Below are 23,988 nucleotides of genomic sequence, written 5' to 3'. Positions count from 1 at the left end.
GTCTCTATACCCATATATGGCAGTTGACCACCCAATTCCCTTACCTGGGACTCAAGATTTCAACCAAAGAGAGGAGGCCACCCCATAGAGGTAGATAGAGGACTCATCCACCTTTTTAAAGTAGTCAAGTAGTAAACTGGGTGGGGATTCCTATGGGTTGTAACCTCAATGGCGCTACCCATGCTGTCACAGATGCAAAGATGAGTCCTCTATCAATCTCTATGGGTCAGCCAGGTTCAGTGGCATCATGGAAAAGTGCTTTGTCACTCTAGTGACTAGTCTACTTAACAACTGCACCTGGATCAGTGTCATAATAATTAAATCAGCAGTTCAGAGCAGAAATGTCTAGGGCACATCTGGTGTCCCTGGTCTAAATCAGTCCCTGATTAGAGGGGAACTGGCTTTGAGGTCCAGAGTTGAATTTGAGGGGTCTAGGGCATCATATTGTATAATCTCCCTCCTAGTGCGACCTATAGCATGTGTAAAATTCACTCCGACACCATCACATAAAATCACACTGCACAAACACATGTGGGGGAGGGGCTACATGTGTGGGGAAAGAACAGGGTTTATCACTATAACCTGGGGATTGCTGTTAGGTTAAGGTGGGGTAGAACTCTGCTCCCCTGTTTGACTTTCCATTCTCTTCAACCCAAGGCCACCAGATTCCCTTTGATCGTCTGTTTCCAGGTCACAACAGGCTGATTAAAGGAGAATCAATCTCCCTCCAACTAGAAGTCCTCAGTATAATAATACAACAGGAACTATTAACCTGGAAGAGATGTGGTCAACTGAGCTCCATTGACTGCATGTCAGTTCTATGCAACTGACCTCTCTTCTCTGTTCACTGTATAGGTATGAAGCTGCCTGGACCGGATGATGGCGCTGCTATACAGACTGGCTGCACCTTGCAGAAAAACTCCCTCTTTGTAGATGAGTGGCCCAGTCAGGATTACTCACTGCAACGGTCTTAACACGCAGTACTCCATCTCAGAGGCTAAAAACAGACACGGAGACACCCTTAACAAGGCCTTATTATATTACTAGTGATCCTCTGCTGAATGTGTTTAAATAAGTCACAAGCTCCTAGGTATTCAGTGCTAACCCAGTGACAAGAGACGGCCGTCTTTGCTTGGACTGTGCCAAGCAAGGTTGGCCATTTTTGTTCGGTGTCTGTCAGCTGCTCAGTAGTCAGTGTAGATCCTGTGGGGCAGTCAGCAGCTACATCTGGCTACTGGGTCGTTGATGGCTGCCATGTTCTTCATGTCTCAAATATTGTGGATGTATCAATTACATGTACTGTGATTTAGTATAGCTTGTATTTTAAATTTACATACAGCCATCTTTAGTTCAGTTTGCTGGTAGGTTGTTGACCTGGCATACAGTGTAGAATTCTGTGTGGGTGATTCTACAGCTACATTGTCTGCTGGGTTTTAGGCCCTACTCAAATAATCCCTCACTTGTCACTTAATCTCACGGTAAGTATTTTCTCCCAATTCAGAGACCGTGTGACAATGATTGTGCATCATCAAATAAATACAAGTTCTAGAAGCAGAGTTGTGATTCCTAATGTGTTGAGGTCCGCTGGATTTGGATTGGGCCCTGCTTTGTCTAGAAAGAACATTTTACTGGGTTCCTTTGTTCACTGTGGCCTTGAAATGTACATCGTCTTAGAAGTTGAAACACTCCAATGCAAAACAATTCATTATTTCTGCAGACATACTGTACGCACACACTGGTGAAAGCAATTACATCCATGGATTATTTGACAATTGTGTTTAATGACTCGTCATAAAACATTCTTCAAAACAATAAAACAATTTTAAATGTCAGTTTCTGTACAACGCTTGCTAAGCAGTTTTATTTATATATAGAAAATGTACGAGGAGTTGTGTTAAAATGACAAAACTCCTTCAAATTTAATGGCAGGTACTCTGGAAAAAAATAACAGCATTCCATCAACAAATATTTTCAAGCAATAAATATGTATTTATAAATAGTGTAAATTTACATCAAGATTAGAAACATAAAAATCACAAATCAAACTTTATTCCTTAAAAGGAGAAGTTAGCTCTTTTTAAACAACCAAATCTGTATTTTGATGTAAATGGCATGTTATAGTAGTCCACATTTTTAAGCAATTTCACTTGTTTGAGAAACTTAACACAACCAGCAAATCATTTCCTCATCCTCGTTGTGCAGTGTGGGGGCCCTGAAAAAACATGATGCAGGTCTTTGAAATTGTGTCACTCCGCAGTGCTATATTCCATTTTGTGCGTCTGAAGACGTTTCCCATATCCAGCTGTTTCATTCTCCGTGTAGACTGCTGCTACAGGTAACTGCCAAAATAAAGGAAACACCAACATAAAGCCTCTCAATAGGGTGTTGGGACAACAAGCCAGAATAGCTTCAATGCACCTTGGCATAGATTCAACAAGCGTCTGGAACTTCCTGTGTGGAAGCATCTCCGTTCAATATACTTTGTACCCCTCATTTACCCAGATGTTTTGGCTGTAGAATGGACGGAGGTATCGCCTGAGTCGCAACAAAATGGAATATAACGTTGCGGATAAAGTTCAGAATGACGACGTCATCTGTACACAGTGTTTCCATTTCAAAAAGGACATATTGGGGTGTTTTTGAAGCCATTGTTCATTTTTCAGAGCCCACATACTGCACAACGAGGATGAAGGAATTCAAATCGCTGGTGGCGGACAGTTTCTCAAATCCAAGTGAAATGGCAAAAAACTGTCTGGACCCTTCAATTAACATGCCATTTACATCAAACATATTTGGTTATAAAAAAAAGCTCAATTCTCCTTTAGGTCAATGTGCAACCCATTTTTCTTTGTGACTTGGCTATTGATTTTCCCCAACATTTTTCCTCTTTTTTTTTTTTTACCTAATAAACAACCAAAAACTGAACGTCATAGCTCCAAAATAACAAAGATAAAACATAAGCTGTAAAAAAAAATTAAAAAAGACAATCACCTAAACTCTTCACATTACAATTTTTTTGTAGATTTTGCCATCCAAAGAGTCTTAAAATTACTATCTACCATAGAAAAAGACCAGTTAGGCTAGTGCTCCTTAGAGGGAAGGAAAACAAAAGGGATCACATCTCAGCCTGTTAACAGAATTAAAAAAAGAGAGAACAGGTTGTCCAGTCAGTAGTCTTTTAGGGTGGTGTTGCCAGTTGTGACAGATACAATATCTACAAAACATCTTCACTCAATAATAATTCCCACCCCTTTCCCCATATGTTTTTGGATTAAGTCCTCCATTAAAAAGAGCTGAACCATTGTTACAAGGGGGGGGTCCTGTGTTGGGAAGTGCGCTCTCTGGCGCCCCCCAGGGGGAAGAGGGGGGTTGACACGGCGCACTTGACAGGTTGCATAGACACACGCAGCCGCTGCTGCCTCCAGCCGTCGCTGTGGAGAACAGCCATACGGGGAGACTGTCTCGACTTTCCTGAATATCAGAAATGGTCCATTTTTCCTTTGAAATGAAAGATCCTGTAATGCTTGATCGCCCCAGAGAAGCTGAAGGGATGTCTAATGTCAAGATGAAGATGAATGCAGAGGGGCCTGGCGAGAAAGAGGGGGAGAGTTCAATACCGATTCAGCGCATGAAACAGGAAACAAAAAAAAAGGTATTTTATAGAATTCCATTTATTGAAATGCACATGGAACTCACTCGACAAACACTGGCCAATATACCAATCAAATGAGGAAGTAGTCCTTTAATAGGATCTCTATGTACATCCCAACAATGTCAATAGAGCCAAAACAAAGTGTGACTTACTAGTGTGAACTGGTCGTAGACCTGCATGAGATCATCCATCCGGTGTTTCTCTACAACCACAAAGTTGTCCAGCTCGGCGCTGCCTTTCCGGGCACAGTCCTGGCAGTGAACCACGTACTGCTTCTGCTTCCTGGAGAGGAGCTCGCTCCGCACAAACAGCAGGTTAAACACCTCCACCTGGAACAGTCAACCACCACACACCAATCAGTAACACAGTCAACCAACACACGTCAGCAACTAGGGATGGGCATGAGTAGTGGACCTGAGGTGTAAACTCCACCTTGAAGCTGTTCAGTCATATCCCTGTAAGCCGGGATTCATTTAGAATTTTAACACCCCTTGAAGTAGAATTAACATACATACTACAGTTTGGGGTCACTTAAATTCCCTTGTTTTCCATTAAAATATATATGAAATGAGTTGCAAAATGAAAAGGAAATAGTCAAGATGTTGACAAGTTTATAAATAATGACTTTTAATTGAAATAACTGCTTCAAAGAATCCTCCATTTGCTTTGGCATTCTAGTTGTCAATTTGTCGAGGTAATCTGAAGAGATTTCAGCCCATGCTTCCTGAAGCACCTCCCACAAGTTAGATTGGCTTGATGGGCACTTCTTACGTACCATAAGGTCAAGTTGCTCCCACAACAGCTCAATAGGGTTGAGATCCGGTGACTTTGCTGGCTACACCATTATAGACAGAATACCAGCTGACTGCTTCTTCCCTAAATAGTTCTTGCATTGTTTGGAGCTGTGCTTTAGGTTGTTATTCTGTTGGAGGAAATTGTCTCCAATTAAGCGCAGTCCACAGGGTATGGCATGGCATTGCAAAATGGAGCGAGTCTTCCTTTCAAGATCCCTTCAACCCTGTACAATTCTTTACCACCACCAAAGCACCCCCAGACCATCAGTTTGCCTCCACCATGCTTGAGATGACGTCAAGCACTCCTCCAGCATCTTCATGTTTTCTGCGTCACAAATGTTCTTCTTTGTGAGCCAAACACCTCAAATTTAGATTCGTCTGTTCATAACACTTTTTCCAATCTTGTGTGTTTCTTTTGCCCATCTTAATATTTTAGTTTTATTGGCTAGTCTGAGACCTGTTTTTTTCTTTGCTACTCTGCCTAGAAGGTCAGCATCCCGGAGTCACCTCTTCCTTCACTGTTGACGTTGAGACTGGTGTTTTGCGGGTACTATTTAATGAAGCTGCCAGTTGAGGACTTATGAGCCGTTTTTCTCAAACTAGACACTAAATGTACTTGTCCTCTTGTTCAGTTGTGTACCGTGGCCTCCCACTCCTCTTTCTATCCTGGTTAGAGCCAGTTTGCACTGTTCTGTGAAGGGAGTAGTACACAGCGTTGTACTAGATCTTCAGTTACTTGGCAATTTCTCGCATGGAATAACCTTCAGTCAATTCTTGTTCTGAGAAATGATGATTTTCATAAGTAGTTCTTTGTTTCTGGCCATTTTGAGCCTGTAATTAAACCCACAAATGCTGATGCTCCAGATACTCAACTTGTTTAAAGACTGCCAGTTTTATTGCTTCTTTAATCAGAACAACAGTTTTCAGCTGTGCTAACACAAATGCAAAAAGGGTTTTCTAATGATCAATTAGCCTTTTAAAATGATAATCTTGGATTAACTAACACAACGTGCCATTGGAACACAGGAGTGATGGTTGCTGATAATGGGCCTCTGTACGCCTTTGTAGATATTCCATTAAAAAAAATAAGTTGTTTCCAGCTACAATAGTCATTCACAACATTAACAATGTCTACACTGTATTTCTGATCAATTTGATGTTATTTTTAAAGGGCTTTTCTTTAAAAAACAAGGACCTTTCTTAGTGACCCCGGTAGTGTGAGAGAGCGAAAGATATATAGCCCATACAAACACAATGAATAACAGATTCACTACATGGAACAGTTCCCCAAAATAAACCCAATGAAGTTTGTTCTGTCGTGTCTGTCCTATATCTGAGAGATAAGATCTGTCAATAAAATATATATATATTTTTACATATATTTAAACACTTATTTTTGGCACTAAACTGTCTCCATATATACTTCCATTCATATTTTCAACTGGTATCGGGGCACCTTCAGTTAAGTCTTGTGAGGCCTGTGGGCATCCTAGAGAAAAACCTTTCCACAGAGGGGTCATATCGGGGCGGCAGAGTAGCCTAGTGCTTAGAGCGTTCAAACCCCCGAGCTGACAAGGTACAAATCTGTCGTTCTACCCACTGTTCCTAGGCAGTCATTGAAAATAAGAATTTGTTCTTAACTGACTTTGCCTAGTTAAATAATGGTAAAAATATATATAAGTGTGTAGCCCACTTGGCATAATCGGCTGTACAGACTTCATTCGAGTCAAGATGCTTTTGGGGTCCGAAAAGCAAAATGTTTGTGAGTCTTATCTTTCCATATAGGGGCTATGTCCCACAAACAAAATTTGGCATAAAGGTTTAAAAATAAGATATTTTATGAAACTAAATTGTAGAAACAGTGTATGACTTTGTGGCTGTGGTAACTAACATTAATGACAACCCTACCTTGCAAACTGCTAGAATTGGTTATTCAACTCTATTACCCCCTAAACATACAGGTTCCACACTAACAACATGACTTTGATAAAGACATTTATCAGAATCATTAAGCCTAGGCCTATTCACCAAACAGATGTCCTGGCCATAATTCATCCCCATGCGGTGTTCAATGGAGAACTTTTAACCCATTACAAACATTCCAAACAGGCATAATAACTAAATAGAACTTCTGTATATCCAAAAAGTTTGAACTGGCCAAATTTAATTTAATTGATCCCTGAGAATAACTGTTCCAGACAAGATGCAATTCGCACTATTCTGTTCTGTTTAATTAAAAAAAAAATAACTATAAAATACACATGGCCAAACAAGTCAGTTCCAACAAGTCAATTTGTCAAATTTCTGCCCTGCTTGGGCTGCCCCGGTCAACTGTAAGTGCTGTTATTGTGAAGTGAAAACATTTTGGAGCAACAACGGCTCCGCTGCGAAGTGGTAGGACACAAGCTCAGAACGGGACCAGCGTGTGCTGAAGCTAGTAAAAATTGTCTGTTGCAACACTCACTACCAACTTCCAAATGGCCTCTGGAAGCCACGTTAACAGTTATTGTGCTCATCTGGAGCTTCATGAAATGGGTTTCCATGGCTGAGGAGATGCACGCAAGCCTAAGATGACCATGCGCAATGCCAAGCGTCGGCTAGAGTGGTGTAAAGCTTGCCTCCATTCGACTCTGGAGCAGTGGAAACACGTTTTCTGGAGTGATAAATCACGCTTCACCATCTGGCAGTCTGACGGACAAATCTGGGTTTGGCAGATGCCAGGAGAACGCTACCTGCCCGAATGCATAGTGCCAACTGTAAAGTTTGGTGGCGGAGGAATAATGGTCTGGGGTTGCTTTTCATGGTTCGGGCTAGGCCCCTTAGTTCAAGTGAATGGAAATCTTAATGCTACAGCATACAGTGACATTCTAGACGATTCTATGCTTCCAACTTTGTGGCAACAGTTTGGGGAAGGCCCTTTCCTGTTTCAACATGACAATGCCCCCGTGAACAAAGCGAGGTCCATACAGAAATGGTTTGAGATCGATGTGGAAGAACTTGATAGGTCTGCACAAAGCCCTGACCTCAACCCATATGAATGATTTTGGAATGAGATAGCTGATGAGCAGGCGTCCACATACTTTTGGTCATGTAGTGTAGGTGTCTTGACTTTGATAAGCGCGCGGGAAAGAAGAGTCTTGTCTGCTAAATTAACAAAACAAGGCTATGCCATTCTACAAGCAAGCGCCACATTGCTGAGGTTACTACTTTTTCGAAGACTGTGTTCCACAATATAATATAACCTGTTAATATTACAGTTAAAACTCATCTTAAAATGCCACTTTTTTTTATTCACTGAATAAATCGAAGGCAATTTATCAATTAGGATTCGTTATCTGTAATGGTTATGATATTAGGAATTGTTGTTCACTGTTTGCAAATTGATAAGTGCTTTTTTCCCCATTTGGAGTATTGAAAAAAAATACGAACAGTCAAAACATGTAAAATGCCCATTCCTATCTGTAATACAATCAACCCCCACACACACACACACACACACACACACGTACGTCCGTAACAGTCAACCAACACACACACTGTAGTCAAAAACGGTCATTTACTCAGTCGTCAACACATAATCCTGTCAGTTACTCACATGATAGTCATGGACTAATCAATTTCTCAGTCGTCAACCAGAACATTACTGTCAGTTACTCAAAACAAACCTATCAATACTGACAATGTAATGACTGTGTGGGGTAGCAGCTTGGGTAAGGGACAGGGGGTTGAAATGGGCCGGAGCCCCTGACGTACCTCACAGATGGTGCAGTAGTGCGCAGGCTCATCCCTGTTCCTGCCCTGCAGTACCGTCTCCTTCCCTGCCGCGGCTAGAGCCTCCTTCACCGACTGACACTGCTTCAGAGTCCTCAGCAGGCAGTACCTACATCAAACACACCATGACATTAAAAGAAACCCAGACACCTACACGTTAAGGTTACGTTTTCCAGCAGCCACGTCATCAATATGCTCGTCATCATCCAATCTGAAGCCCTCTTTTCAGGGATGCAAACTGCTGAGGGCACAAAAAGGTAACACTTTTTGTTGTTGCACTGAGACATGCAAAAAAATCCTTGCTAGGGGGAAATGCAGGTTAACTAATTAAACAACAAAAGAACATGATCAGTCTCTGTGTGTAAAATAAAGTGTTTAATGTGAACCTAACTCACTGCAAAATAATTTAAGGAAAGCAATCCAATATTATTTGTTGCCTAGACTTTACTGCAAATGACACTCGAAGTCTTGAGGGAAAAAAACAATGCACTAATATTACAGTTAGCCATGACAGCCTTTATAATAGAACGCTTGTGACCACACACATCTACATCTAAATATTGCACATGGGAAAAAAACTATGTAGAAATAGAATGAAACAAACAGGCATTCTATTTTTGCTCTAATATAGTGGCCATTCTAGTAGACGATCAAGTGCACAAGGCAACATTTGTACATAAATGACGTTCACTGAGTAAAACATGTAATATTCCCCTCACTCACACTAAAGTTTTACTGTCAAATACAAAACAACTAAAGCATCATCTTTGAGCTACACTGCACGTTATTACATGGTACACTTTCTGCCTGTGGACATCTGTCCTACAATGTGCCAGCAGAGCATGATACCCTTTGTTGACATATTTGATATCTTTCAGGCAGAGAGTACACCTGGCATACCTCTTTTTATCCACTGCAAGGAGTCATATACCAGTTAATAATATAGCGAATTGGTTAGGTTACTAACGTTAGCGCATCTAGCTAGCTATCAGACTTCATTAGGCAGCAAATTTTCAAAAAAACAAACTCAATTATTTGATCAGTTAAGTTGGCTAATGTTGCTCGACATTTTTCTGGCTAGCTAACGGTGAATTTGATCCAGCTACCACAGCAAGATATTTAATAATGCTTACAATTCTTGATCCACCCCACTTTCTCCCTCACCTCAAAAACTTTCCAAATGCCAGTTGTTTTTCAGTTGCAGCTCATGAAGTACGCTTCCTCACCTTCTCACCCCGTCTCCGTGGTCAAACCTCTCACCTACCTCTTCGTTATGGTTCAGGGATGCGCTACTGTAACTGGCAAACTGCCTTTGCACCCTACTGCTGTCTTTCCAGAGCGCGGGCTGATTCTCTAACTAGCAAATTGATCGTCTCTTCTCTCTTCAGTCATGTGCTGCGCTGCATTCCGTTGTTATGTGAATGATTGGCTGAGCCTTGGATACAGCCAGTATTGCACCTAACGCACATCACTCGTTCGCTTACAGCCAGTTGTGATCCAAAGCACCGCCCCCTCTCATCAGATCTACACGAATCACGTAGGTCACCTATTTTGGCGTATTTCGCTGAGAGGAGACTAGTTTGCATCCCTGTGTCACTCTCCACCCCTCATGACAGACTGGACACACACAGTTGTAACATGTGGCTTGAGAGATGCTCACAGGGAGAAACTAAACTGTAAAAGACGGTGACGTACTTGATCATCTGGAAGAGCTTGTGGTCGGACACCTTGATGTTGCGGGCCATGTTCCAGGAGAGGTGCACCATGGGTACATGTGACTTGACGCTCTGGAGCTTGTTCCACTCGTAACGCTCCACGGCCAGCTTGTACTGGTGGGCTGTGGATGTTGTGAAATTAATTACAACACTTTACAGGTCTAGAAACAGCTGACAAACTGATCCTGAAGTCAACTATCACTTTAAAAGATAATATCCATGTATTAAATTGTATTCATAAATACGTATTTTTTTAAATTACTAAGTGTTTTTACAGTAACCGAAGGAGCAAACAAAAGCTGCATCGGAGGCTTACCACTGAGGGGTCCTACGTTCCAGGCAATGTTGTTGCACCAGCCGATGGCCTGGACCCAGTGGACGGTGCCCGTGTTGAGCCACACCAGGTCCCCCGGCCGCTGGATGAACCGGTAGACAGGCACATCTGCCTCATACAGGTCCTCCAGGTTGGGCCACCACGAACCCATCAGGAAGTTGATGTTGTTTCTGATGGAGAGCGAGGGGGAGGAAAAGAGCGAGGGGGAGGAAAAGAGCGAGGGGGAGGAAAAGAGCGAGGGGGAGGAAAAGAGCGAGGGGGAGGAAAAGAGCGAGGGGGAGGAAAAGAGCGAGGGGGGTATTTCTTTTCAGTATTTTCTCATTTCTGTAAGAGATGTGGAATTAGGACTCGTATTAAAGACCATCTAATTTCAGTCTTTTCTGTCTTCTGGGCCATTCCTTTGTCTGTATTTAAAATCAGAAATGTTTTGTTGTGGAAGGCCAGAGAGAAGAGATGGGTTAGTTAGATCTCCCTTGTTTCATTAATGCCCTCATTCCTGGATTCAATACAGCTCCTTTCCTTCCACTCAATATCTCCCTGAATCACTCCTTTTTCATTCAGACAGTTTGTTCTTCGTGTTCAAAGCGAGCCACAAAAGAAACCGACCCTCACCTTGACACCCCATCTGATGTCGTTCTTTTTCTTTTCTCTGCTGTTCTCGCAGACCCCCCCCCCCCATTTCTCATTCAATGACATCATCACTAGTTTATAATGTATTATCACTAGCCTCTATGGTTGTTAGGTCCTTACTTTTCACAGAAGTTGCTCATCACTCCCCAGTAGGGTTCTGGCACAGCAAACCACTCACAGTCCCCAGGGCCGATATTGATGTTGACAGAGCAGAAGTTATTGTGTTCCTGATGACCTGGACCACAGAGATAAAGCAAGACCGAGTTAGAACTGTATTATGTCATTTTTTGGTCGACCCCCAAAATAAAACCACATAGAAATGTTATTTAGAGATCTGTCATTCTCATTGAAAGCAAGTCTAGAACGCGCTAGATCTGTGAGAAATTTCCATGCTTCCCATTCTTTCGTTTTTGCCTCTTACTTTCAGTTTTGTACACCAGTTTTAAAACAGCTGAAAATACAATCTTCTTGGTTATGGAAAATATATTTCAGCGGTTTAATGATTCTCTACACTGTACTTGCTTGTCTTGGCACAAAGTGAATTAGGCAAACTATTAGAATTTCAACCAGGAAATTGTAGAGGGATTTCTGCATAGTGCATCTTTAACAGTCTGTATTTGTAACTCATAAGTATCAATATAAAAAAGCACTAGAAACTGCAACAGCTTGTCCTATAAAATTGTATCGCTGTACCGTGCCCTTGCCTAATATGTACAGTGTGTGTGTGCATCTACCTGGTATCCTGCTGCCGGGGACCTTCATGTAGAGCTGGACAGTGTTCATGCCCAGGATGGTGTGTCCTACGTGGCTGAGCAGATTGCCAGCAGACACCACCCTGGCGAACGCAGGCAGCTTACTCAGCTCCTGCAGCTGTAGCTTCCACCTGGGGGACGAGGAGAAAGGGGGTGTGTTCAGAGGAAGCAATGGGGTTTAGAAATATTTTGCAACGTGTGACCAATGCCATGTCTGACCACACAAGCACGTACTTTCTTTCGTCCGACACGTCGATGTTGGTCCCAAATTTGATGTGCTTTAGGGGACCCCTCCTTTTGCGTGCCACACTGAACACAGCAGGAAGAAATGATGATTAGAAAAGGTTGAAAGGTTGTGAATCTATCAGTGAGAAATCCTGACAGGTGTGTGTTGCTCACCTCTCTGCTGATGCTGGCTCAGCGTCTGAGGGCTCCTTCAACGCCTTCTTCTCATTCTCCTCCTGAGAGTAAAGAGGATCCCATTCAAAAAGACACCGAGCATTGGGAAACAGGTCTGTGTGTGTCAGGGTTTCTACATTTCTAAATGAAATCGCATCTTAACAGTTTTGGTACATGATTAAAAAGAGCTACTATTTTTATTTTTCAACTGGTAATAAGGCGCGCCTCCCATTCACTATGAAAGTGCAGGCCAACAAGCTATCAGCACGTCACCCACCACTTTACAATGTGAGCTGGAGGCAGTATGCATTTTGAAAACATACTTAAAAATGTTGAAACCTGAATGTTTATTTTCATTTCAATAATAAAGTTGTTTCTCAAAACCACTGTCACGTGGTTAATCAAAAATCGGAAATAAAATGATACAAATCTAAAAGTGAAGTCAACTAAGGCGAGATCACCAGCCTGCCATATGGACACTTATACCCCGTGATCCATTGGCAGCTAAAGAAACGACTGCATGGAACTCAGCCTATAGACCAATACAGCAGTAGGCTATAACGTCCATTGCTCTTTCACACCGATTGGTGATTATCGAGGGGGAGACTGTCGGAAAGATTGATCAAAATCGCTTACTGCAAGGAACTACAGTATAGTTTTAATATATTATCATTCACAGTGGATGTAAAAAAAACGGCAGCAGGACGTGTGTGTGTATGTATCCTCAGGCGCGCACTCCCTCAACATTATCAGGACAGAGAAACCAGACATGCTCACATGGAGGACTCCAAACAAAACAGAATTAAAAACATTTACAAATCTCGCAATTGCTTACGAAATAAACCAAAACTCGTTTCTCACAAGTGTAGCAGGTTGTGAACTCTGCAAACAACATTCCCACTCTTGAGAATGGTAAATGACTCATTAATACAAGCTAGGACTGGGCTATATGACGATATATATCGAGTGACAATATAAAAATGTCTATCGTTTCATATTGTGCTCTATCGTTTATTTCATTTTGTCGCAAATCACTCTTTACAGCAAATTTGCAACACAAACAAACATGGAAGAGAGTGAACGTGACACAGAGCAGAGACAGGGAGCTCATACCTAAGAGGGTCAACGTTGGTCGCATGGACGTGGTTTGGGTATGAAAAGCCTGACACCGACCAGAAAACCATCCAACGCAAAATATGCAGCAGGACGGTCCCAACAACAGGCTCAAACACCACTAACCTCCTTTACCATGTGAAACAGGCCGGTCCCAACAACAGGCTCAAACACCACTAACCTCCTTTACCATGTGAAACAGGCCGGTCCCGACAACAGGCTCAAACACCACTAACCTCCTTTACCATGTGAAACAGGCCGGTCCCAACAACAGGCTCAAACACCACTAACCTCCTTTACCATGTGAAACAGGCCGGTCCCAACAACAGGCTCAAACACCACTAACCTCCTTTACCATGTGAAACAGACCGGTCCCGACAACAGGCTCAAACACCACTAACCTCCTTTACCATGTGAAACAGGCCGGTCCCAACAACAGGCTCAAACACCACTAACCTCCTTTACCATGTGAAACAGGCCGGTCCCAACAACAGGCTCAAACACCACTAACCTCCTTTACCATGTGAAACAGGCCGGTCCCGACAACAGGCTCAAACACCACTAACCTCCTTTACCATGTGAAACAGGCTGGTCCCAACAACAGGCTCAAACACCACTAACCTCCTTTACCATGTGAAACAGACCGGTCCCGACAACAGGCTCAAACACCACTAACCTCCTTTACCATGTGAAACAGGCCGGTCCCAACAACAGGCTCAAACACCACTAACCTCCTTTACCATGTGAAACAGGCCGGTCCCGACAACAGGCTCAAACACCACTAACCTCCTTTACCATGTGAAACAGGCCGGTCCCAACAACAGGCTCAAACACCACTAACCTCCTTTACCATGTGAAACAGACCGGTCCCGACAACAGGCTCAAACACCACTAACCTCCTTTACCATGTGAAACAGGCCGGTCCCGACAACAGGCTCAAACACCACTAACCTCCTTTACCATGTGAAACAGGCCGGTCCCGACAACAGGCTCAAACACCACTAACCTCCTTTACCATGTGAAACAGGCCGGTCCCAACAACAGGCTCAAACACCACTAACCTCCTTTACCATGTGAAACAGGCCGGTCCCGACAACAGGCTCAAACACCACTAACCTCCTTTAACATGTGAAACAGGCCGGTCCCGACAACAGGCTCAAACACCACTAACCTCCTTTACCATGTGAAACAGGCCGGTCCTAACAACAGGCTCAAACACCACTAACCTCCTTTACCATGTGAAACAGGCCGGTCCCAACAACAGGCTCAAACACCACTAACCTCCTTTACCATGTGAAACAGGCCGGTCCCGACAACAGGCTCAAACACCACTAACCTCCTTTAACATGTGAAACAGGCCGGTCCCGACAACAGGCTCAAACACCACTAATCTCTTTTACCATGTGAAACAGGCCGGTCCCGACAACAGGCTCAAACACCACTAACCTCCTTTACCATGTGAAACAGGCCGGTCCCGACAACAGGCTCAAACACCACTAACCTCCTTTACCATGTGAAACAGGCCGGTCCCGACAACAGGCTCAAACACCACTAACCTCTTTTACCATGTGAAACAGGCCGGTCCCAACAACAGGCTCAAACACCACTAACCTCTTTTACCATGTGAAACAGGTCGGTCCCGACAACAGGCTCAAACACCACTAACCTCCTTTACCATGTGAAACAGACCGGTCCCGACAACAGGCTCAAACACCACTAACCTCCTTTACCATGTGAAACAGGCCGGTCCCGACAACAGGCTCAAACACCACTAACCTCCTTTACCATGTGAAACAGGCCGGTCCCGACAACAGGCTCAAACACCACTAACCTCCTTTACCATGTGAAACAGGCCGGTCCCGACAACAGGCTCAAACACCACTAACCTCCTTTACCATGTGAAACAGGCCGGTCCCGACAACAGGCTCAAACACCACTAACCTCCTTTACCATGTGAAACAGGCCGGTCCCGACAACAGGCTCAAACACCACTAACCTCTTTTACCATGTGAAACAGGCCGGTCCCAACAACAGGCTCAAACACCACTAACCTCTTTTACCATGTGAAACAGGCCGGTCCCAACAACAGGCTCAAACACCACTAACCTCTTTTACCATGTGAAACAGGCCGGTCCCGACAACAGGCTCAAACACCACTAACCTCTTACCCCCTACGCAAGAATCATGTGAAACAGGCTGGTCCCGACAACAGGCTCAAAAACCACTAACCTCTTACCCCCAACGCAATAATCATGTGAAACAGTACGGAGAGAGTCAACGGATGAGACCCAAAAAAACGATTTCTAAATTGAATTTACAGAAAATGTGCTATATCGTGACATGTATTGTTATCAGGATATGACATTTTGGCCATATCGCCCAGCCCTAATACACGCAATACCATAAAACAATGTTACCAAATAACAGGGATTAACGGTACATTTACTACTGGTGATGGAATATCACTGCAGGGAATACCAAGACTGTGCACAGCTGTCATCAAGGCAAAGGATGGTTACTTAGAAGAATCTCAAATATAATTGAATTAGTTTAACACTTTTCTGGTTACTACATGATTCCATGTGTGTTATTTCATAGTTTTGATGTCTTCACTATTATTGTACAATGTAGAAAACTGGAAAATTAAAAACCCTTGAATAAGTAGGTTTTGCTAAACCTTTGACTGGTACTGTATGTAATTGGGAATTGATCAAAAAAATAAAAATATTCACACAATGAATGCATAAGATTTGGCAGGAAACAGCCGAGTCATTCTGGAGAGCGACTCGCCTCTATCTTCGCCACACACCCCTCCCCTTCTTCTTGTCTAAACATTTAAAATTATACTCAACACACATTATCTTCATATTTGAGATGTTTTTCTACTGACAGCCACTCATTGCCACGGGCGTTGCCCACATTACGGGCTTCCCGAATAGGCATAGGCCTAGAAGCTTGTGATTTGAAACAGTCAGATATTTTTGTCAAAATAAGCTAATGATCCTCGATCCCTCTGTGGCCAAGTCATGCTCTCTGGTAAAGTATTTTGAATGATTACAGACATTTTATTACATGTACTTCCCTATTGGACCCACCACTATGCCATCTATCTACTGTTCTATTGGATTTCAGATCAACTTTCTTTAGTTGTCCAGAAGCCAAGGCACCATCCTAGTCATATTAACAACCCATCCTAGTTGTTGCCTCGAGATTCCCCCTCTTTCTAAGGTTCTAACAGAGATTTTCATCGGTCACATATGGAACTGCTACCAGGTGACCTGTTTAGAATGGTGTTTCCCAACAAAAATTATGTTTTATAGTCTGCTTCATTACAGGAGTTGCCTGTTCTGTTAAGCTGCATTACCATAATCTACATGTGATTTCTGTCATTCTGAGCACCGTGGGTGGATGCCTTACTGGACTACGTACCCAATGCATATGGATCCGGTCAATTTAAATCTTTCTATTCACGTTCTCCAGCGCCACATATTCCTAACGGTAACCCTGGGTGTATGTTATGTATGTATGCATGCATGCATCTCCCTCTACTAACCCGTAGTGACTCCTGGAAGGAGGCAGCCTGGTACTGGGCATATTTGGCGATGGTGGTGTGACCTCGGCCGCTCTCGCAGCGCCACATCTTCTTGGTACCACTCAGGTCCCAGTTCTCGTCAGCGGGCTGAGACAGCTGGGTACGACACTCAACCAGATGGTCTGGGTTAGCCTCCACTAGGGTCTTAGTAGAGAACAGACCCAGGTCTGAGAGAGGGGGAAAGAGGTAGGAGATGATGAAAAAGAGAGCGAGAGAAAGAGTGAACAAGGGTTAGAAGCGGGCACTCACTCAAAGGGCCTGGAAACCTGCTAATGCTCAAGCTGCATTGGGGCTTGCATAAGTGCAACATCAAAGTTAATGGTCGGCACCAAGGACTCCTTCATGGGGCATTTCTCAATTGAATTGGGGCGGCAGGGTAGCCTAGTGGTTAGAGTGTTGGACTAGTAACCGGAAGGTTGCGAGTTCAAACCCCCGAGCTGACAAGGTACAAATCTGTCGTTCTGCCCCTGAACAGGCTGTTCCCAGGCCGTCATTGAAAATAAGAATTTGTTCTTAACTGACTTGCCTGGTTAAATAAAGGTCAAAAAAAATAAATAAATAAATATAAAAAAAACTCCTGCGTCCTCTCTCGCCTCCTTTCGAAAAAGGTCAAAGGTAATTGAGGAGAGGCGGCAAAGAGAGGGAGGATTTTAAAGCTCTTTGAAGGAATCAGGTAGGATACTCATAACCATTTATTTTTATTTAACTAGGCAAGTCAGTTAAGAACAACTTCTTATTTACAACGACGGCCAAAACCTAACCCGCTGGGCCCTACGGGACTCCCAATCACGGCCGGTCGTGATCAGCCTGTAATCGACCCAGGGTCTGTAGTGACGCCTCTAGCACTGAGGTGCAGTGACTTAGACCGCTGCGCCACTCGGGAGCAGCAATTGATGAAAGATGGCTATTGAGGAGGGGAGGACTCATCCGTTCACCTACTAACAAATTAACATCTCCACCACCACTTATCGGTTTCAAGGTCACTGGGGAGAGAGGGTGGTGGAAGGACTTTTGCCCAAATGAGAAAAGGCAAAACCGGGTATTGTAATGACAGTCCTAACCAGCAGGTGGCAGTAGAAATGGTAGACTCACCCAGTTTGAGCGCCCCGGCCAGCCCTCTGATGACGGTGACAGGGTTGGAGGGGTTTGTGCAGAACTGGTGCAGCGGAGGGAAGAAGGCATCCCTCTTATTCTCCAGCTGGGGATCAAATACACAATAAAACTTTTTTTTTTAAAGGACATTCAATATTATTTCAATTGAAAATATACAAGTGTTCAAAACACCACCTTTTGAATGTTGAGTGTATATACATTTGTAAGATTCTCATTAGAATCACAACATTGACTAAAACATTCCCCTTTCATTATTATACTATGACGAGAAGTCTTTCTTCCATACTCACATAGATGCTTGGTGTGGGGGGGTTGAGTTTGTCCTTGGGCAGGACTGGGGAGGGAGGAGGGGGCAGGCGAGGAGGGGGACACTTATCCAGCAGTATACTGCTGCTAGACAAACCGTTCTTCCCCAGGTTTCTGAAAGAAAGAAAAACAGGGAAAGGAGAGACAAATAGAAAACAAGGTACAAACAAGATTAGCCTCTTGGTTTTACAGTATAATCTCTGCTCTGACAGTTCCCTCTACCAACAAATGCAATACTACATCTTCCCAAAAGAGGGAGACAATCAAAAACTGGTACAGGGTCCCCCCAGTCTAACCTGCAGGCCTTGAGCACGTCAGTGGAGGAGGGGTAGATGGACACGGAGGAAGAGGATGATGGGGGGGTGCGGGCATGGGGTGGCGTGGGTCTGCGACACGTGGCAGGGGGGTCCGCCTTCAACGGGCTCTGGGAGTCCTCGGAGATGCCCCCCTTGCCGTTGCCATTGACGACGGTGGCGGGTCCGGCTGATGATAATGTTGCGGTGGTGGTGGAGGGGCTGTTGAGGCCGTGCGGGCCCGTCGACTGGCCGGGCTCGGTGGATTTGGGCGAGGGTGTTGCGGTGGACATGGCAGAGATGGGGGAGGAAGCGGCCGAGGAGACGGCCGGGTGGATGTTGTTGATCTTGTTGTGGAGGGCGGAGGTGGTGGGGTCGCCCCCCTTAGGATTGTCTGAGCTGTGGTGAGGGGACTGGTTGCTCGTCTCGCCGTCTCCCGCCGCCGACTGTACGTGATTGGATAAGCGTTCCGCCGCGGCAGTGCTATTGGCCATCGTCGTCTCCCCAGGCCCTTTTGTTGCCGTGGCTGCGGGGCCGTTGCCGAGGGGCGTGCTCTCTTTGGTAGCAGGGGTGCCGGGTGCTCCACCTGAGGTAGCAGAGTGAGAGGGAGAAGGGGGGGACGGGAGGTGGTTGAGAGCCTGTTGCCGCGGCGACGGGGCGGAGGAATGTCCAACCTGATTGTGGGGCGTCTGTGGGTGCGAGAGGGGGTGGGTTGACCCCCCAGAGGAGGAGAGAGACCCATCCCCATTAGGACCCGCCCAATGTGGAGCGGAACCCTTCTGAAGCCCCTGTAGAGAAAGGGGAGCAGGGAGGGAACCCCACTGTTAGATCAGAATAAGGACTATAGCTAAAGAACATTCAGTAGGTCTGGTTCCCTCCTCACTAAGGAACATCTGAGATAACTAAGCAAGAACTAGCACAGAAAAGAATAGAAGTTCACTCAGAGCCTATATGAGCTTCACATAGACCTGAATAGAGTGAACAGGTAGGATCCTACCTGAGTGGAGTTTAGGTGCAGGGCCCGGCGCGCTGTGTCCTGTGATTGGGTGCTTGTGCAGGTGTGAGGTAGTAGTGCGCCGGGCTGCAGGTAAGGCACGTCTCCGTTGGGTCCTGTGGCTGCCACCGGGTCATCATCATTATTATTATTGCCCACAGAAAGTGTGTCAGAGTGTCCGTGTGGTGTCCCGCCTGCCAGAGGCCCGTTGGCCAGTGGTCGAGGGGGGCAGGGAGGCCGCAACGAACCCTGAGGGGCCAGGTGGGGCCGGGAGAGGGGCAGGCTAGAGTGAGGAGGGGGAAGAGAGTTGGTAGCTGAGGGGCCGTTGTTGAGGGAGGGACGCAGCTGTCCAGATGCATTCTGTCTCATCTGTAGAACAACATAATCACAACATCAGAGTTTAGTCTAATTAACAACAGCATTTTCAGTGGATTAACATGAATTAGTCAATATATTACTCTACATTAGAATAATTAGAAGGGACATACAGTATACTGCTTGTAGGCCATCAGGTAAACATCTGGGGGTAATAAGTGTGTGTACCTGCTGCTGGTGCTGCTGCATTAGGTTGAGTTGTGCCTCCAGCTGTTCCAGCATCTGCAGCTGTAGGGGCTTCAGACTAGCCCGGTTACTCCTCAACTGGTCCAGGAGCTGGGAGCACAGAGGACGTACAGATTAGTGTGTGTATGTGTAGAGACGGAATCAGCAGGGGGACGCAGGTGAGGGGCAGGGTGTGTTAAGTGTGTGTTTACCTGCAGTTTCTGTGGTGACAGGTACCAGTTGGGGACTGGCTGCTGTGCCGAGTTACTAGCCCAAGAATCTGGCTGGCTCTGCAAAAGGAGTGTTTGAGAGTTAGGAGTGAGAGATTCCTCATCTTCAGCCAACCTAAAATATTTAAATGGATGCAAGTGGTATTGTAACATACTGCTCACACGATTTCCTATGCTACCTGATAGACAATCATGTCTGTTCTACAAAAACACATCAGACCTCCATCTGAATATAGTGTAATATACCTTGGCTGGGCTGGAGGCCCTCCTCCTCTTGGCAGGGCTGGACTGGTCCTCCCCCTGGCCCATAGGGCCCACGTGTGGGGGCAGAGTCTGGCCCGATCCCCCTCCCTCCGAGCTGTGCTGGGGCTTACACGCCTACAGCGAGGGAGGGAAGGGGAGGAGGAGGGAGAGTGAAGGGGTTGCAAGGGAGGGCAGTGAAGGGTGTTGAAAACATGATAGAAGGTAAAGTAGTGAGGTAAAGTGCACAGAAAGACAGGAGGGATGCAGGAGAAGAGAGAAAGGGACAGGAAGGGGTAGATCACAGGCAGAGATGGAGGGATAAAAGGAGAGCAAGAGAAGAAGGTCGCAGGGAAAATTAAAGGGCAGGTAGCAACGTGAAGGATGGAGAGGAAGTGACAGAATAAAGGGATAGGCAGTTAGAGAGGGAAAACAAAAGCAGGAGGGTGATGTTGGAACTTCAAAACACATACATATTTCTTCCCTGCAATGATACCCTGAAGTCGACCGGTAGAGTGGAATTTCTCATCACAAACTGTCAACCCTTCCACGTTGACAGAGTCTCATCGCCAACAAAGACGCTTGGCCATACAAAGGCTTTGCCTGCTCATACCACAACGCTAAGCCCTTGGCAGATGCAGCTCTTAAAACTAAATCATCAAAAAGACAACTCCAGGTGTGAATTGTCATCCTCCATTCAACATGAAAATGGATTGGTTGAAAACATGGGTTGTGGTCATAATCAGAACACCTGAAACCATGTCAACCTGTTTTTTTTATGAATACAAGTGAAAGAAAACAACCCTCTCCCGTCTCCTCCCCAAAACAAACATCTGAAGACGGCTTCAGTTTGTAGTCTGATGCTGAGAATTATATTGTACTCAACGAACACACACACACACACACGCACTAGAACTAATGCTGTCTATAATGAAAGTGAATGAATGGTACTGCAACACTAGGGGGCATCGCTAGGTTTCAGAGGCAGCAAGGCACCTGATGACCTCAGGATGAATGATAGGAAGAATGTGAACCTGGAACTATTCTACTGAGACACAACCTCACCAATCACAACGACAATCAACTGACGTCTTGCCGCTATTCAACAATCGTCTCAGTGGAGAATAGAGTTTGTTTTTTTTGTATTTGAGTATTTACATTTTTTTAAATTTGTATTTTTATATTGTGTAAATACACTGGATGTCACAATTTAAATGTATTATTTTTAAATGGAGAAATTAAATTAAACCAATTTAATTTAACCAAATTGGTTCTTTGAGCTGTGAAGCCATGATAACAGATACTGGTAGACAGTGGGTAGTGAGGTTGGCCTGTGGCTGTGTCAGGGAGATTGGGGAAGGGAGGAGGGGATTGGGATGGGCAACACCTCCCTTGATCCTGTCAGTCATAACAAAAGCCCTAAGCAGTCATAACATTTGCATGTCATGTCTCAAGCCACTATGACTAGATCGCTGCCTTAACAAGCTACACCTAAAAACCACACCAGGTACAGCTATATGAATGACTGTTACCAGGGTTTTTTCCAGTCACTAACGTTTCCAGATTGTGAGCATAACTTGGTTAAATTGGTTCTTATGACTGCTCTAGGGCATCGGTTACTCCACAGGAAGACTCATGGAGAAGCTCCAGGTGATGTGTTGCCCGTTGGCGGTGGGGGTTGTGTGTGTAGAGGGTTGTGTGTGGGGGTGTGGGGGGAGTGGTCTATCTGGTCTCACCTGCGGTGCAGTGTTCAGGCCACCCTGCCTGGAGGTTAGCTCTGCTGGGATTGGTAGACTCCAGGCCTCATCAATAAGAGGAAGCATTTTACTTTTACTCTGTAGACTAGTGACCTGGGGGTTACTCAACTGAGCCTATGGAATGGAAAACGTGTGAAAACAACATTTTAATGACTTAAAATGATCTTGCGATCAAAATGTTATTGTCTTGTTACGGTCGCTCTCATGTAGCCGGTTAGCTACTAGCTTGGCCTATCAGTGGCCCCATCTGTTACTGAGGATTGAATATGTTTGCCCATTATGGTCTTTAGTAGAGTGGTCAACCAAACAGGGAAGTCATGTTGGGGGTCATATGTGCACTTTGAATGAATTTACACAACACATAATCATTAAAACAAACCATCACGTTGTCTTAATGCCAGGGAATTATGCTCAAATTACTGGTGACTGGAGAATGTTCCCTCATTCATACATACAGATGAATGCGGGGTAATGTTTTTACATCAAAATGGACAAGACACATGGGGTATGGGACTGGAGGAGCCTGGTTCCACTGTGAACACACACAGATTTGCCTTCTGGCATTCAGAAAATGGTTTCCACAATCTGTAGTTCAGAATCACGTTTGAGTAGCCCAGCAGCTCAGATCATAGGTCTCTCCAGCAGTGGGATTCAAAGTGGGTCTTCAGACCTCTCCCACCCAGTCCAATCAACTCTTAGCCCCTGAACACCCATTTTAGTTCTGAAAGGATGGGAGCAAACATGGTGGTCACTCATCCTAGTCAACAAGAGGGTTAGATTAAACCATTCCCACTTTGCTGACACCTGTCCAAATTCTTTCAGATCTCCAACAGGTGAAAAAAAAGAAGCACCCAACCAGTGGTCAGTGAACTCAGGAGTATCCCCTCCCCTAACCATCTTAGCGGTAGGGAGCTAGGGGTTGATTTGGGACTGAACACCTCCCTCCCGAGTCTCTCCCCCTCTCCTCACCTGCAGGCATTTGATGCGTTGTGTGAGCGCGGTGGCGTTGGAGCAGGCCTTGCTGCGCATGGCGTTGATGTAGCACTTGATGGCGTCATGCGGCTGGCTGCAGGACTCGTAGAGCGTGCCCAGGTCCATCCAGGCAGCGGCGTGGCCGTGGTCCAGCTGCACTGCACAGATGTACGCTTGCAGAGCATCCATGGGCTGATTCTGTTGCTGGTACAGAACACTAATGGAGAGAGGAAATTATTGAGGAGAGGGGGACAGGGAGAAAAAGGGGTGGGGAGAGGGTTGAATATTGAGAAAGAGGGGTAGAGAGGTTAAATATTGAAAAAGAGGGGTAGGGAGGACAGAGCAGTGAGTGGTAGAGGGTTAAATACATAAAAAGAGTAGAGGACACAGTTGTAAGGGGTGGAAAAGGTTAAAGAGAGAGTGGAGTGGAAAGGGTGACAGACAGAATGACAAAGGAGGGAGAGATATGGGATGGTGAGTGGGAGCGTGATAGCAGAGCAAAACAAAGATGTACGGTCTAATGCGTACCCTATTGAACACCAAGTGTCTGCACTGGCTTCTGATTTGTCTATGGACTGCCTGTAGGAGACGAACGCATCCTGGACCTTGCCAATACTGGAGTAGCACCTGCCCAGGAAGTACCAGGACTGTCCCGAGTTGGGGTCTGCCTCCAGTGATTTCTGCAGACACTGGATGGCATAGCTGTCCTTGTTGGCTCGGTCTCCTAGCTGCTCCACCGTGTGGTGCATCCAGCCTAGTAAAGGGGGAGGGGAGAACACAGAACAATAGGT

The 23,988-nt window shown here is 45.1% G+C and overlaps 1 protein-coding gene across 2 annotated transcripts in view; it reads right to left on the bottom strand.

The window, feature by feature from the left end:
• Window positions 1–1,761: 1,761 nt before the first annotated feature.
• The window catches only part of LOC139373011 (lysine-specific demethylase 6A-like), a 48,076-nt gene continuing 25,849 nt past the window's right edge, over window positions 1,762–23,988 (bottom strand). The window contains exons 10-29 of one of the 2 annotated variants that reach the window (XM_071112969.1): window positions 23,726–23,951; window positions 23,195–23,414; window positions 22,205–22,339; window positions 20,475–20,606; window positions 20,211–20,288; window positions 20,002–20,109; window positions 19,462–19,827; window positions 18,468–19,252; window positions 18,156–18,285; window positions 17,845–17,950; window positions 16,714–16,919; window positions 12,048–12,109; window positions 11,883–11,957; window positions 11,631–11,779; window positions 11,017–11,131; window positions 10,249–10,436; window positions 9,913–10,054; window positions 8,200–8,326; window positions 3,805–3,981; window positions 1,762–3,587 (exon numbers count right to left, since the gene is read on the bottom strand). In XM_071112969.1, coding sequence (XP_070969070.1) covers window positions 3,561–3,587; window positions 3,805–3,981; window positions 8,200–8,326; window positions 9,913–10,054; window positions 10,249–10,436; window positions 11,017–11,131; window positions 11,631–11,779; window positions 11,883–11,957; window positions 12,048–12,109; window positions 16,714–16,919; window positions 17,845–17,950; window positions 18,156–18,285; window positions 18,468–19,252; window positions 19,462–19,827; window positions 20,002–20,109; window positions 20,211–20,288; window positions 20,475–20,606; window positions 22,205–22,339; window positions 23,195–23,414; window positions 23,726–23,951 — 3,554 coding nt within the window. In that variant the 3' untranslated portion in view covers window positions 1,762–3,560. The remainder of the gene's footprint in view (window positions 3,588–3,804; window positions 3,982–8,199; window positions 8,327–9,912; window positions 10,055–10,248; window positions 10,437–11,016; window positions 11,132–11,630; window positions 11,780–11,882; window positions 11,958–12,047; window positions 12,110–16,713; window positions 16,920–17,844; window positions 17,951–18,155; window positions 18,286–18,467; window positions 19,253–19,461; window positions 19,828–20,001; window positions 20,110–20,210; window positions 20,289–20,474; window positions 20,607–22,204; window positions 22,340–23,194; window positions 23,415–23,725; window positions 23,952–23,988) is intronic. The other variant, XM_071112970.1, reaches the window with a different exon arrangement.

This window comes from Oncorhynchus clarkii, chromosome 18 (assembly GCF_045791955.1).
Source record: "Oncorhynchus clarkii lewisi isolate Uvic-CL-2024 chromosome 18, UVic_Ocla_1.0, whole genome shotgun sequence".
Lineage (NCBI taxonomy): Eukaryota > Metazoa > Chordata > Actinopteri > Salmoniformes > Salmonidae > Oncorhynchus > Oncorhynchus clarkii.
Note: the sequence above shows the minus strand (reverse complement) of the source record. Positions and strands in the feature narration are given on the sequence as shown.